General features: G+C 35.8%; 3 protein-coding genes across 3 annotated transcripts; 1 reads left to right on the top strand and 2 right to left on the bottom strand.

Annotated features, from left to right (window-relative positions):
* The first annotated feature begins 877 nt into the window (after positions 1-877).
* si:ch211-176l24.4 (M-phase phosphoprotein 8) lies at positions 878-5,252 on the top strand. Its single transcript, XM_067379691.1, has 4 exons — positions 878-1,016; positions 1,250-1,309; positions 1,394-1,442; positions 4,240-5,252. Exon 4 carries the CDS (start codon positions 4,245-4,247, stop codon positions 5,250-5,252), a length of 1,008 nt encoding a protein of 335 aa, XP_067235792.1. The 5' UTR covers positions 878-1,016; positions 1,250-1,309; positions 1,394-1,442; positions 4,240-4,244.
* A 51-nt stretch (positions 5,253-5,303) lies between these two features.
* On the bottom strand, positions 5,304-5,694 carry LOC137015044 (phosphatidylinositol N-acetylglucosaminyltransferase subunit Y). The gene has a single exon (XM_067379694.1). The coding sequence runs from the start codon at positions 5,692-5,694 to the stop codon at positions 5,479-5,481; it is 216 nt and encodes a 71-aa protein (XP_067235795.1). The 3' UTR covers positions 5,304-5,478.
* Positions 5,695-5,726: 32 nt separating this feature from the next.
* Positions 5,727-7,474, bottom strand: LOC137015043 (UPF0434 protein Mmar10_2939-like). The gene is made up of 2 exons (XM_067379692.1): positions 7,180-7,474; positions 5,727-5,868 (listed from the first exon to the last, which is right to left on the bottom strand). The coding sequence occupies exons 1-2, from the start codon at positions 7,386-7,388 to the stop codon at positions 5,727-5,729; spliced, it is 351 nt and encodes a 116-aa protein (XP_067235793.1). The 5' UTR covers positions 7,389-7,474.
* Positions 7,475-16,705: the final 9,231 nt, after the last annotated feature.

The following is a 16,705-nucleotide window of genomic DNA, read 5'->3' as shown; positions in this document are numbered from 1 at the left end:
TTGAATACAACATCGGACGACTAAAATGGATGACAGACAGTATAATAGCTGGCATCTGACAACAGGTGAAACATTCAAGTCATAAAAGAAGGTATTTGCATGAAATACTGGTTCTAAAAATATTATATTATTTCTTATATTAATGTAGCACATCAAATCAAACAAGTGCTTCTTTTCAATGAACACATTTTACAATGTTTGAAAGACTAGCGCAAAAGCAGAGCGGAACAGAAAAGAATAGAAAAACAGAATAGAATACAATAGAACAGCAATGAAACCATATAAACAGAACCTAAGCAGGCCTACAATGCTGTGTTACTACTCAAAAAAGTGCACAAAACAAATGAAAAATAAATCATATAAAAAGTACCAAAAAAAAGTAAATGTATTTTAAAAGGTTTTAGGATTAACTGAATCCAAATTTATGTCGTTTCTTACGCGAATAAACCTTGAACTTTGTGACCTTTTTAAAAAAAGTGACGCTGACTGAGTACATTTTATGTGCCTAAAGACATTTGTAACACATTTTATGCACGTTCACATGAGATATTGCCATTGGGCCGTAAAAAGAATGGCCGTAAAAATAATTTTAGCTGCTGTTTGATGACGCCATAGACCACGGAAGACATTTCTTACAAGAAAAGCTACAAAAAGCGCCTTTTATGTGAGAAAGGGAAAATAGTTGCCTGACAAGCCGAGTGACGCACAGAGAAGTGATGCTTATTCATGAATGCACTGGAGAAGCTCTTCGTCTCACAGCAACGGTGTGATTTATGAAATGGCACATTTTCTACACACCACTGACAACAGTTTTTTATGCGTCTTTCTTCTTTAGTGTTTCTTTATACGTCATTTTTTACAAGATAATTTTGCTTAGTTTTTAAAAATTACTTAAAATTTATTTAAAATTACATTTTTATAGCAGCGTGCCTTTGATAGATGCTGTCGACAACTTACTGAGCATGCGCAGTGGCGGACAGCACTGAAAGCGGTAATTATTTTAACTGGCAAAACAGGTAAGTACATGACAGTTTTCCTGTTAATTTAAGACCATGTTCAACGGTACATTAAATACGTTTTAAATTAACTGCACTTTGCCAAATATTTAGTCGCTGAGGGGAACAGTTGCTTCCTGTAACAACGTTGCCGAGAATCTGTGGAAAATGTCGTTGCGTTATATTGTAGCAATCAACTTTAGCTATAGTGTTTTTCATGTTTTACAAATGTAAACACAATAATGTCCTTGTAGTTTTAAGGTCCAGCTCTCTGAGAGAAAAGGTGACCGGCTAAATCCTCAGAAGCCTGTCAGGTAAGAGGTATACTCGATTTGGCACGTAGTTCATAAAATTTGATTCCATGCAATTGAATTAAATGAATATTATCACATCAACAGATGTTATTGGGGGAAGACAGGACAAGGACACTTCACTTTAATGAGGCTTGTGAGTATTCACTAACATTTATATACTATAATTTATGGTAGAGCATTCAGGTTTTTTTTTTTTTTTTACATCAGTTTACTTAATGGTATATGGAAACACTTTACAATAAGGTCCCATCCGTTAACGTTAGTTATTGCACTAACTGGGATATACTTTGGTTATTGTATGTGTTAAACTTTGTTAAGGTAAGTTAATGAACTGTTTATTGATAGTTAATATTAGCTCAGGTCCATTAAAGGTGCAGTATGTAAGAATTTTGCAGTAAAATATCCAAAAACCACTAGGCCAGTGTTATATATTTTGTTCACTTGAGTACTTACAATATCCCAAATGTTTCCAACTATTTGTAAATCTTGAGAAAATTTCAATTTTAGCCAAGGCTCCGGGACGTGTGAGGAGTCGCCTGTCAATTGCGTCATACCCGCGTTAACCCTCAGTTTCCAGTTTTATTAAACCATGGGAATACCAAAGATGCTTTAATATTTACATTTTAATAGACAAGGGAACAACTGTTTTTGATATATTTATAGACAGAAAACTAATTATTGTTATATAGCTCAACACGTTTATTCTTATTGTTTAAATCAATTTTCTTGATTTTTTGCGAGTAACATACTTTATTAACCATGCCTCAGAGAAAAATACTATTTTGTCAAGCAGCTAACATAGCATAATCAGATGCAGCTTTATTTTTAGTAACAGTAATACAGCATTTTCTCCATCATACAATATGTTTTAAAATTAATTACATGCCATTTATCAACACAAGCCATCCAATATTTAAAATGATATTCTAATATCGATCTAGCTTACTGCAGTGTGTAACAGTGTCTCACAGCAGCCGCCGAGCGAACGCACAGAGTAATGTTATAACACTTTCAACACTCTCAAATGTATCTAATATGATAAACAGAGCTTCGTTACCTCATACTCATGACCGGAAAAGCAGAAGCGGCGGCGGCGACTGTGTCATAATAAAAGTTCAGCTGCTCACGGCATGTGTTGCGCAATCGCTCCAGCAGTCATACTACAGTAACGTTAATAATCGCATCCATGAACATGATTTCTTCCTGAGTCCTTTCCCAATTGTTTTCCACCGGCTGTGAGGTGAAGACCACATGTTCCAAGATTTCATGCTCAAACTTGGCGTCATCAAGCCACGCCTTTGTTTTGAATAGGCCTCTAGCGGACAGAAAATCATACATATTGCACCTTTAAAGGAACACTCCACTTTTTTTGAAAATAGGCTAATTTTTCCAACTCCCCTAGAATTAAACAGTTGAGTTTTGAGTTTTTTATATAGGAAAAATATCAAAACTCTTTGGTCATTTTTAAGCGCGATGCTAATGGTCTAATCAGATTCAATGAACTATGCTAAGCTATGCTAAAAGTGGTACCGCCAGAACCGGAGATCGGTTGAATGGATTCGAAAACGGTAAAACTCAACTGTTTAACTCGAGCCTAAAATGAGCCTATTTTCAAAAAAAGTGGAGTGTTCCTTTAACCAAAAAAAATTAAAAACATAAAAAAAATCTATGCTTTCACTTTCCTTTAATCCCTCCCTATTCTGCTACTCAAAGCAATGTCCGAAACTTTTTATTATGAGCACTTTATTTTTTACACCTACACCTCTTTATGATGAATCGCTTGCTGTATCCCTCATTTGTAAGTCGCTTTGGATAAAACCATCTGCAAAATGAATAAACGTAAACTACATCTTTTGATTTTAATAACGTATTAATTAATGCAGAAGTGTATAGAGTAGCTGAAAACCATACTTGAGTAAAAGTACAGATACCTTACAGCAAAAATGTCAATACAACTCGAGTAAATCAGATTTTAACAGTACTGAAGTATTTTACTAGTACTGAATGTAGGCTCAAAGATGCACTATTCCTCAACACCTAAGAGACATGCTAGTGAAAAACAACAAAAAGTTGATTTGTGAGGGGAGCAATCATGTGTTTATTTTCTAACATCAAAATACAACTGAACATTTGTGACTGCAGTGGTTCAAGCTTAATGTTATGAAGTGACGAGAATACTTATAACGACTTTATTCAACAATCTTATCTCTTCCCTGTCATTATCCTTACACAGGCGACGCAGTAATCACAGTGAAGGCTTCCGTGTTTACGTCTGAATGCCGGCTCAGTATTGGCCAAAGCTGATCATGTGATCAGCACGACATGCGTCCAATAATGAGTCAACATTCTGATGTAGAAATAGGAAGCGCTGGATGTAAACAATGTATGTGAATGACACAGAAGAGAAGATATTGTTCAACAAAGTCATTATTTTAACAATGTCTTTACTACCTTTCTGGACCTTGAAAGTGTTGATTATATTGCTGTCTATGGACGAGTCATATACCTCTCGGATTTCATCAAAAGTATCTTAATTTGTGTTCTGAAGATGAATGAAGGTCTTACAGGTGTGGAACAGCATGAGGGTGAGTAATAAATGACAGAAATTTCATTTTTGGGTGAATAAACCCTTTAACTAATGCAGTTAACTAATGTTATCAAATGGAACCAGGTTGTAAAGTGTTACCGGTTGATTTCACAGCACCAAGTATATAGAGCATGCATGTATATAGGGATAAATATGTATTATGGTCAATACATATTTATATTTAGACAGTTTTATATACGTTCACATCTGTACATAGGGATTCTGCCTACTCTTACTGTAATTTTTTTTTGTACTTCGTCTACTTCCTTGTGTGTTTGCCTTGCTTCTTGCTGATTTTGGTCAAATAACCAATGTGCTTTATTGTTGCTCTCTGATTTTGTAGAGGAAATGGCTTCATTCCCAACAAAGAGGATTTTTCCCATTGTTGAAAATGCTTTTAAAGCATCCAAGAAGCACAAAAACAAGAAAGTGAAGAAGGAAAAAAAGGATAAGAGGAAAACCAAGTGTGTGCCAAACTTCTTCTTGCACGATGGCTGCCATGAGACAGAGTTGACACAAACGCAAAACACTAAGAAAAGAAAAAAGGCAAAGAAGAAAGCCAAACTCGAGGATGAATTCCAGCAACCTAAAATAAAGAAACAGCCCGAAGATAAAAAACAAATTCAGCCCATTATCTTCATCTCCCCTGATCAGGAGACAAAACCACCAAGTTCAACGGAGAACGATTGTCATAAAAGAGTAAAAGAGATAAAGAAGATTAAAAAGAGAGTCATCTTCAACTTGCCAACTGAGGAAAACCAACCTGCAAAGACAAATCACAATGAATTTGGAAAGAAGCACATTGTCAGCGAAAGCAGCTTGGAATCCAATACAGCTGAAGAGATGAACAGCCAAGACATGTTTATCACACAGAAATCATTCTTGGATCCATATGTGGAGATCTCCAGCAGCTCAAGCTGCAATGAGGCCACTACTGTGAAGGCACCAGAGAAGCATTCATGTGGGTCAACAGCTGAAGCAACCACTCAAACCGAGAACTTCTTTACCTTCCCAGCGCTCTCCAGCTCTCTCAGGTTTCAGCAGCAGCAGCAGAACACATCCATGTGCTCGGAGGAACCGGTGGACCTGAGTTTGTCCGACAGAACAAGACGAATGCACGAGCCAAAACATCCCACTGTAGAGTCTGCAAACCCACCCACGCTGAAGACATCAGACACGTCGAGTGAAGACGGTGATACGGGACCCAAGGCCAAAGGTGATCTGCTCCAGCTGAAAGTCGTTCAGACTCGCTTGAACGAGTCTTTCTTTTTTAAGTTGAAGGGCGAAGATTCACCAAAGCCCATGTGCCCTTTGATGAAGTTCACGGAAAGTGTTGAGAAAAGAGCAAAGAAGTAAAATCGTAGCAAGCTAGATTTGTGAGTTCTGTGCACATGCAAACAAAGACATAAAGCGTTGGTATTTGCAGTTTTATTGTGTATTTTTACATTGTTCACTTCATTGTTTACTTCCAGTTAAATGTTCTTGAATATGAATCTTCAATGTCTATTGTTTACAAGCAAACATTGTTCACAAAATTGAAATTGTCTCATGTTGTGTGGGAATTAAAAAAGGAAATTACAGTCTAATTGTGTCTAAATAATTTGATTCCCATCCACTTCCAAAGGTGGAAGAAAACATAAACGGGAATAGTTACTGGCAGCAGCAGGCTGTAGAAACACACGCTGCTTGCACTCGTGCAGCCTTGGGGGAAATTTTCGTCCACGCTCGCTGAGTAAAACAGTCCAGACAAAGATATCAATGGCACAAGAACAGTTACTGTAGACAGGGAGAAAAACATTGTGGCAGAAAATGAATATTTGCTTTATAAACTCAAGATTCAGTGGGTTTTTCAGTCGCTGCGGTCTTATGGATCATTCGTGCATCCTGTGGGATCATGTTAGGAATACCATCAATGATGGGATATGCGATGCCAAGCTCTTCGTTTATTAATTCGTTGCTCCTTTCGTCATACCTTAAAAAAAAAAAGAAGGAAAAACATGTATTAGTATTACTAATAATGATAATCTAAACATCACTTATGCAAATTTACCACAGTAAATAAAGTTAATGACAAAATAGTTATTATAAAACCATACTAAATTAATTCATATAAAAGGAGGATACTAATATATATACACACACTACCAGTCAAAAGTTTGGAAACATTACTATTTTTTATTATTTTTCGAACAAAGTCTCTTATGCTCATTAAGGCTGCATTTATTTCATAATAAATACAAAAAAAAACAATAATATTGTGAAATATTATTACAATTTAAAATTATGGTTTTCTATTTTAATATACTTTAAAATATAATTTATTTCTGTGATGCAAAGCTGAATTTTCAGCATCATTACTCCAGTCTTCAGTGTCACATGATCCTTCAGAAATCATTGTAATATGCTGATTTATTATCAGTGTTGGAAACAGTTGTGCTGCTTAATATTTTTTTTTATAACCTGTAATACTGTCTCAGGATTCTTTAAAATAGAAATCTTTTGTAACAATATACACTACCGTTCAAAAGTTTGGGGTCAGTAATTTTTATTTATTTATTATTTTTTTTATTAATATTTTTATTCAGCACAGATGTGTTAAATTGATAAAAAGTGATAGTAAAGATTATTATTGTTAGAAAAGATTTATATTTTGAATAAATGCTTTTATTCATCAATGTATCCTGAAAAAAAGTATCAAAAATTCCCCAAAATAATATTAAGCAGCACAACTGTTTCCAACACTGATAATAAATCAGCATATTAGAATGATTTATGAAGGATCATGTGACACTGAAGACTGGAGTAATGATGCTGAAAATTCAGCTTTGCATCACAGAAATAAATTATATTTTAAAGTATATTAAAATAGAAAACCATAATTTTAAATTGTAATAATATTTCAAAATATTATTGTTTTTTTCTGTATTTATTATGAAATAAATGCAGCCTTAATGAGCATAAGAGACTTTTTTCAAAAACATTAAAAATAGAAATGTTTGTGTGTGTAATTCTGTACCATTTTTGTCTTTTTTTTAAGTTAAATAATATTCAATTTTAAAATAAGCAGTAACAACTTCAAAATATTTAATTATAAGTAACATATCATTAAAAATAGTAACAAACATATTAACTGTAACAAATTATATCTGTCAGAAGCTATATCTATATCTGCCATGATAAAAGTTCGCAAGGAACATTTTCAACCGATGGTATAAGCAATTGAACTCCTATGATAACTATCTTTACATAAGGTAATAATATTATACACGGTGAATAATCATACCTCAAGGGTTTTTTGGACAGTGGACACACAAGAAACTCGAGGAGGGACACATCAAACGCCTGACTCTCACTGCCCTTCACTCCATCACTCCGGCTCCGCTGTTGCGCTCGGGTGTTCACGGCGCACACAGGACGCAAGAGCGGCTGGGCGCTCACAGATCTCTGCGCGATCAAAACTCCTGTGGTAAGTGTCCTCAAAGCATGAGACATATCCCAAGAGAGATGTATGGCGAGAAACTAAACTTGTTTCACTCGTTTGACAGAGGCCAACAGTGAACCGGAAGCGCTAAACTTGGCGCGACTGTAAATGTGTCCCCTGATCTTTTACATTCTTGAGAGGTTCCGATGGCAAAATGCTGCACAGATTAGTTTAGTTTGAAAAGAAATGTCATTTAGATAATCATATGTGGTTTCATCTGGTCTGCACAGGATAAAAATAGAAAGTAGATCCAGATATTTTGTAATAATAAAATATTTGGATATTAATAATAATAATAATAATTTAGTAGATTTAGTAAAGACATAATTAACAATAATTGTGAAGTAATGCCATTGTTATACAACTTTTTTTGCATCAAGTTTATTATTTTTTATTAACTGCACTGATGTAACAATAAAAAAGTAAAAAAAAAAATTACAATAAACGTAAATAATCTAAACTATTAGGCTACAACAACTACTACGACTATTAATTCGTTAGGCAGTTAATTTTAGATTTAAGACAGATAATTAACAATAATTTTGAAATGCCACTGTTATACAACTTTTTTCTTTTGCAGCACGTGTTTTATTATTATTATTATTACTATTATTTGCACTAATCAAATTAATATAATAATAGCCTACTATAAATGTAAACGAATAATCTAAAATAATAATAATAATCGTGAAAATCACAACTATAATTTCCATTGTATGAAATTAAAATTAAACTAAATTAAGGGTTCAATGCAGGCTGAATTGAATATTAAGGAAAATATCATTAATTATATTTTGATTTTTGAAATGATAGAAATAACGTGGTTCCAAGAAATCATAGTGAGAGGAATGCATATGCATTTAAGCATTTAAAATAGATTTACTGGATAGAATTGTGATCATAGACTGTAAAATAATTGTGATATTGTATGCCTCATTAAACGAAATAATATAATGAAACCAGTTTGTGGCGCTCTTGTCTAAAACAGAAACCCAAAAGAGATTTTTCATGACCAGCAGATGTCGCCAGTGATCTGTTTGATAAACACACAGATGGACAAACTCTTGCAGCAGTGAGAAACTTTTTTTTCTTTTTGCAAGAACTTTATTGAACAAAAACAATTTAACAACCACAAATGGCCTGGTACAACATAGAAGAGAAACTTGACTTTTAAGAGCTTGTTGTGAAAAGAGCTGAGACTTAAATCATAGGCAGAAGCTTTCAGGAGTGCATATAAAAGTAGTACAAAATATAGGATATACAAAAAGATTGTATATCGGCCATTTCACTGAGCCTGTGATTTTGAGTGGAAGAGAGATTTCAGAAGCTTTATTCACACAGACACGAGCAACCGTTAGCTTGACCAACCTCCGGATTTCTAGTGATGCCCACATAGAAGGCGACGTTCTCAGGACCTTTGTTTTTTTCTAAAGGTGACGAAAATTCTGAACCTTTACAAAACATTCGGGACGTTCCTAAAACGTCCTCTTTTGGTAATGAAAGTGCTGCAGTTCAAGGTTCCTTATGACTTTAGGGGGATGTTCCATTTTGGTTATTTTATGGTCAAAAAAATAACGTTACAAAGAGGATATTTGGGACATTAATAGAACGTTCCCACACGGTCCTCTGTTGGTCATTTAATAACGTTCTCCAAACCTTAAAAGAACTCCACATCGTGACCGTCTCTGAACGTTCTGGGAACGTTACTAGACAACGTCCTTTACACCAGTGGGCAGGGCCGCGGGAAGTAATTTTGAACAGGGGGTGCTGTGAATTTTTTTTTTTTTTTTTTTTGACAAAAAACCTATGAGCCTATAGGCCTATTTAAAATACATTTTAAAAATAAATACATTGAGATTTACTACTTTATTGTCATATACACTTCAGTGCACAGCCAGCCAGGGTCTGAAACACACAGACATCAGTTCTCAGATATGCGCAATGCACTATTAATCCGAGGCAGAATCAGAAATAATAGTTTAATAATCGAAAGAAAACTAAATAATTACTTTCATTACAATTTCAGATAGCCTATACATACATGCAACTTATTTAGATACAACAAATAATATTACAACAAAATATAATATTAATCAAACTTCACAATAACGCTAAAACAATGCAATCGATTTGGTCAGATGGCTTGAGTCACTGCACGTTTATGTCACACGCAACTCTATTAACTCCAAAATCTTTTTACGCACACCACAAGGAAATAATCTCTGACTATTTAAGCAATTTGTTTATTGAACAGTTCTCCACATCCATTACGCAAAGAACACACGCACAGTAGCCTATAAAGCTTTCTGTCTCCATCTCCAACCTTTTTACACAAACCACAAGGAAATAATCTCCGACTATTTAAACGTTATTTAACAGTTCTCCACAACCATTACGCAAAGAACACACAAATGAAATAATACTCTCCATCTCCATCCCCACCACCTTACAAAAATACTATAGTGTACTACTTACAATTGCTGGGCTAGTCAAAGCTGATCCCACACTTGTTGCCAAAAAAATAAATGTTACAAGCGCGGCAGCACCATGCTCTTACCTGAGCTACATGCAAAAAAAATCCAAAATTGGTTTCTGTGACATATTTTCTCCTCGTTTCTGTCATTAAACTATGCAAATTTACTAGTTAGCTGCTGCCAAAGATGTATTCTGCATGGAACGAGCGGGACCTCTTTACTCGGCGACCAAACCTGCCTGCCTGACGTTGACAACGTAACTTCCGAACCTGTGTTGATTAGGCCTCAAAATATGAAATTAAAATCCAAAATATACGTAATAGCCTACGTGTGTCAAAATCATTTTCTAAAATATTCATAAGTAATTTATAAATTGTGCAAAATATTTTAATAGGCCTACATTTTTTTTTTTAAATCTCCCTCTCATCACTAGGGGGTGCTGCAGCACCCCCAGCACCCCCACTTCCCGCGGCCATGCCAGTGGGGACGTTCTGAGAATGTTCTGGGAACGTAAAATTTCTAGCGGGGTGGCCGGTGTCATAATAAATCGGGTCCTCCCTCGAAATCGGGTCTCTACAAACTGCAGTTAAAGGGATAGTTCACACAAAAATGAAAATTTGAGGTTTATCTGCTTACCCCCAGTGCATCCAAGATGTAGGTGACTTTTTTTCTTCAGTCAAATGCAAATTATGATTTTTAACTGCAACCGCTGCCGTCTGTCAGTCAAATAATAGCAGTAGATGGGAACTTCAACTATAACAGTAAATAAAACTTGCTTAGACAAATCCAAATTAAACCCTGCGGCTCGTGACGACACATTGATGTCCTAAGACACGAAACGATCGGTTTGTGCGAGAAACCGAACTGTATTTATATCATTTTTTACCTCTAATACACCACTATGTCCAACTTCGTTAACTTCCGGTTAGTGAGGTCTGATCGCGCTCTGACAACGTAAGTGATGTCTCGCGCTCATTGAAGTATATGGGCGAGACATCACTTCTGTCAACAGAACGCTTTTTTTGACCTCACTAACTGGAAGCTGAACAAAGTTGGACATAGTGGTGTATTAGAGGTAAAAAATGATATAAATAATGTTCGGTTTCTCGCACAAACCGATCGTTTCGTGTCTTAGGACATCAATTAGGGGTGTCAAAATTAATCGTTTCTACGGTGCATCGCGATGCAGACGAGGACGATTCGGTTTCGGTTCAGTAATAGCCCATAACCGGTTATAATCGTTATAATGTACTGACGCATTTCTGACGTCAGCACCGCGTGCTTAGTCGCGGCATACAAATGGCAGAGGGAGGCGAAACGCCTGAGCGTGCAATAAAAAATGCTCCAACCACTTTAAAAGCCGACATTTGGGCACATTTCGGCTTTTATCAACAACACGGTAAGCCCGACCTTGACAAGACACACGCTGTGTGCAAACCAACATGAGAAACCACGTCAGTCGTTTTCAGCCCGAGCTGCAAACGCCTGTCAGTGCCATTGTGGATCCAGCTCAGCCAAAAATTGATCAACTTATATCAACGTTGCCGCCAAACTCAGTGAGAGGGCAGAGAATTACCAGAGCAGTGGCATCTTTTATTGCAAAGGATATACGGCCCTTTTCTGTAGTGGAAAACCTGAAAACCTGCTGAAGTGCAGATTTAGTTTTTTGTATATTGATTATATTCAAGTAGGTTTGGCCTCTTGTTTATTTTGGTTTGTAATTTAATTTCATGTTTATACATTTGTCAATATTTAAATGTTTTACAAGAAAGTACACTGCACTATATAAGTATTTAAGTACACTCCCTGCATTATGCACTTTTAGTACTTACATTTGTGTGTTCTAATCTAATGCTGCTGTTGTGTTCTGTGCCCAGACTTGAGTTTTATTTGATGTTTGATACATTCAAGAAGCGTGTTTCAGGTAAAATTAAGGGTTCAGTTCATATATCTGACTGCTTGTATTTATTGACAAAATTGTATACATGTGAAGCAAAATTGAAAAATAAGGATGCAGTGCATCATCAATGCATCGTGATGCATCGAGATAATCGAATCGAACTGAATTGATGACTTGATAATCGTAATCAAACCGAACCGTGAGACCAGTGTAGGTTCACACCTCTAACATCAATGTGCCGTCACGAGCCGCAGGTTTTAATTTTGATTTGTCTAAGCAAGTTTTATTTACTGTTATAGTTGAAGTTCCCATCTACTGCTATTATTTGACTGACAGACGGCAGCGGTTGCAGTTAAAAATCATAATTTGCATTCGACTGAAGAAAAAAAGTCACCTACATCTTGGATGCCCTGGGGGTAAGCAGATAAACATCAAATTTTCATTTTTGGGTGAACTATCCCTTTAACGATTATCTATGTAAGAAAACAAATTAGTTCATAAACTAATTTAACGTAATTTCTGACACTTGATTAACTGTTAATAATAATATAATAACCCTTACTTAAATTAACCATGGTTTTACTACGATAAAAAAAAAAAAAAAAGAAAAGTTCGTAACCACGAACTAACCATGGTTTTGCTACTAAAAACAGTTTTACTATGGTTTTGTTGTGGTTATACAAATGGAAGTCAATACGCCAAAAAACAAAACAAAACCATGGTTCATTTTCGTAAGTGAATAGCCTATTAAGTGAATAATTAACCATCATTAATTTGTTTTATTCATAACTGAAATATTTGGACATTTAACACTTCATTTAACACATAATTACATTAAAGATGATTGTGAATACATGTAAGTGCATATGCGTGTAAAGTAAGCTAGCAGGCTAATCGGTATCATATATGCTAGTAGCCTATATAAGCTAACTAACACAGACATAAATAACGTAGCTGAAACTGCATTTATCATAACATGATATTGTAGGAATTGTAATTAGGCGCTGAAGAGAGGATGGGTGACAATTGTCACTACACCAGAACCTCCTCAAAACTGCCATCTAGATTTGAGAGCTACTCTCTTGAAGAGTCTCATAAGTGGAGCAGTTGTTCTCTCGTCCAGCAATCCTGCTTGTTTTTTTAAGACTTGACCAGTTTTATCTGCCATTCAGTTGGCATGTGTTGTTGAGGCAGACCTCTCGCCCAAGGCAGATGAGGTTTATTCGATGATAAGCCCTGTTGAACATGCCATGCATGGATTTCTATGACCACCATAACCACCAATTGGGACACATTCCCCTCAATATCCCTAAATATCTAAGCCGTTTCTTGTCAATATTTTGAGCTGATGGAGAAGTGAAAGCTGGGAAGAGCTCAGTTCACCGACCTGCCAAGCATGTCAAAAGAAACAAAGCCAAAGTCAGGACAGCCTGCACTGTGGGTAGGTGCGTTCTTCGTTGCATTGAATGAATCGATTGCCTCTGCCATGTGAAATCTCATTATACCCTCTTGTTCTTCGGAAGATGTTTACTTCTGTGTCTGGGACCTTAAAGCTAATCCCTGGGAAAACAAAAACAGCTAAATAATCGAAAATGAACTGAATTTGAAATAAGCTAATCAAATAAGCTGACAACATGAATGAAAGCTCATTATGTGATATTCAAGGTTTTCCATATATAACAAACACATTACATTTACCTGGTTTGATTTTGATAGGATAACCTTAATTACTTCTAAAGATATGATAAACATGTCCTCTATGATTGGAAAAATGTGTTGAAAGTATAAAAAAAGACCAATCTGAAGTCAGTTATGCAAATGTCTGTTTGAGCCTAAGGGTTCTTGCCTTTGGCTGTGATTTTTATCTTCATATTAAACTGTATCAACTTGTAAATCTCTGGTGTGGTCTTTTCAACTAAAACAATTTGTTTCTCCGCCAACCGATGGCAATTAGACAATTTCGCTTTTGCCTTCTGTTGTGACTTCCTGCCAGCAACCTTCACAAACAATTTCACAGTTGCTAGTGAATCCATTTAATCAAGCCTGAACTCTTTTCTGCTCCATTATCCACCACAGTAGGAACGCTGAGCAACATATGATTGCATGAACTGTCATTATTTCCTTTCTTTTCGGTCTCTGTTAATGCAGATGGTGCCAATAGCGAGATATACGAATGAACAGCGATATGTTGAAAGTGTGAGTGGGCCAGCACACAGCAGATGGGACTGGCTAATTTCTTGCACTCTAAAGAATGAAAAACCATATACTTTTACCTCATTTAATGAGGCTGAATTTAAAAACTCTAAATCTCCTTGTTTTTTAGTATTTTATTTAAAAAAAAAAAAAAATTATTTAACTCTCTGTTCAGTAGGAAACATCTTCATTTCACATTAAGGTTACATGATGTTATACATTAAACCCAGAGTTTTTCATTAAAACACTCCAGGTAATCAGGATATTAAAGATATTAAAAGTGATCTCAATTGTTCTCATATTTTTATGGCATTTGGAACAAAATGAACATATGCTAATGATCCATTAACTAACATATAAGGTAATAATATTAGCTAATGTTCTTAAAGTTATTATAAAGTTACAAATTAGCGTTTTTGTGCACAGAGATTTCAAAAACTTGCACTTTGAAATGAAACGTAACATGTAAATGAACAGCCAAAATGCATAAAAAGTTTTCAGCTATTGAAAATGTGCAATTTTTTGAAAACGATTCCATTATTGTCTTTGTGTAAACAACAAAAACATGAATTTGTGAAAACGCTGTTCAGGCGCGTAGCGTTTCTTTACAAAGTGACATCGCCAACTACTGGCCTGGCAGCAGAATACAGCGATTTTAGATCCGTGTGAATGGAGATCGTTTTGACAACGTTGTTGTCTACACGAAAAAGCAAAGGAAAATCTTTTCAGCTTTTAGTACATCATTGTCGTACAGACGTACCCTGAGACACAAGATGGCAGCATTTGTGTTTGAATAAAAAATTAGATGGCGAGTCAGCAGATGGATATGACTAACATGAAAGTAGCGCCGGTTTCAGTCACCTAGATGACCAATCAAAATCGAGTATTCCCAGTAAACGTTAGCCTGTTTTTAAAGCCTATCTACTCAAAAACGTTTTATACAATACTTAAAGTAGAACTTTTATAGTGGCCATAAATACTCGTGCATATCCGATTTCATTTCCGCCATAAAAAAAATTCCGCCATTTTGAATTTTGTCCAAAACATACTTTTGCTAACTAATCCTAGGTTTTTCACCCGATCGGAACCAAACCAGTGCAGAAAGATTCTCTGGAGTCTGAATATCAATAATAATAAAAAACGTTGAAATTTTAATCGCAAAGGCGCGCCAAAGCTTTCAAAATGGGCGGAGCCACTTTTACTAAAATGGCTATAACTCTTGAAATAAATGAGATATTTTCACCAAACTGGGTACATATGTGTATGGGCTTGATCTTTAGTCACAGTAAAAAAATGGACACTTGGTGGCACTATAACATAAAAAAAACATGAAAACAGCTATAACTATGCAACCGTTAGTCCGATTGACTTGAAATTGGGCATGCATTGTCTTGGTCCAAGGACGCATCATAGCATATGAGGAAATTGGCATATCTTGAAAAACATGGCTGCCATTGGCCAATGAAATTTGAGAAAAGGTTAACGGAGGCCGAACGGAACGAATCTCGGTATGGGTCATCAGCACGACGCCATGAAGGAGCCTGAGAAGTTATTTTTTAATTCATGTGTCCTCATAATCTTTAATCAAACTAACCTCCTCTCCGTCTTGCAGCGACATTGCTATCCTTCTCTGATGATGTGTACTGGCATGAGGGCGAGAAAACATCACTCACATGAGATCACAGCAATAGACCTTATTTACAGCAGTGCCATCTTTGATTTTTAGCACGAATGAAAGCGAGGCTGTGAGGGATAGACATGCAGTAAATCTCTTCAGTGGGTTGTACTGTTATTTAATGTGTTTTTGGATTGTTCTGCTGACAAAACACTGCAAAAATGAGCTTTCCAAGGAATTTCACTACACAAAAATACTCCCAACAATAATGCCCCTCCCCCCCCCCCCCCAAAAAAAACCATTTCCTTTCCACTATAAAGTTAAGATAAACAAAATTTCTCCATGTTCAGTATTCTTTTTGCTTGCCCCATTGCACAACACTTCAAGCACTATAGCAGATAGTGAAAGGGCCTTATGGGAGAATACAGTAATTGAATAAACTCAGGGGGTTTAGCTTCCCAGCCTGTGGGATTATGAGGTTCAGAAGTGCTAACCCAACACTTTTAAAGCCTGATAACAAGCTCTTGAAATGCTCTGGGTTTCTCACACTTCTAATGCTCTCATCAATGAGACAGTGAAGCGGGGACAGTTCTGCCTTAATACCTTTGATTAATGATCATGCACAGAATTTATATTGCTAAATTAATTCTTCTGGTTTACTCAGCAGTAAAATACAGCAGGGGAAGGAGAGGGTTCATCATCAAGGCCATATATATGGATTAAGTGAACCATTCATCGTCACTACACACTACAATTTTATTGTTGTTCAGTTTTACAGTCTAAAAGATGTCGAATAATAGAAATAGCAAACAATGCTGCAACTGAATTCAGTCAGATATATATATTTTAACATCATTGTCTTCCATTTCCATTCAAGATCTTATAAAGAGCTTTTGTGTACAACCGTTGTGTTTCAGGATATGTTCATTTTCCCCCTCAGAAGGTCAGTCGGAATAGGAGTTTTATCATCTCAGGAGGCAAACTGTATTTCTGACAGGTCTGGAAGTGCAGAGAGAAATAGAAGGAAGATGAAAAATTGTTTCATATAATTTTTTTTTTTTTTTTTTTTTTTTGCTTTTTTGAATCAATACAAACTATTTCAAGGATGCAGGTATATTTGAGACTTCCTGACAAATGCACTTCTAA

The sequence above is a fragment of the Chanodichthys erythropterus genome, chromosome 24 (genome assembly GCF_024489055.1).
Source record: "Chanodichthys erythropterus isolate Z2021 chromosome 24, ASM2448905v1, whole genome shotgun sequence".
Lineage (NCBI taxonomy): Eukaryota > Metazoa > Chordata > Actinopteri > Cypriniformes > Xenocyprididae > Chanodichthys > Chanodichthys erythropterus.
Note: the sequence above shows the minus strand (reverse complement) of the source record. Positions and strands in the feature narration are given on the sequence as shown.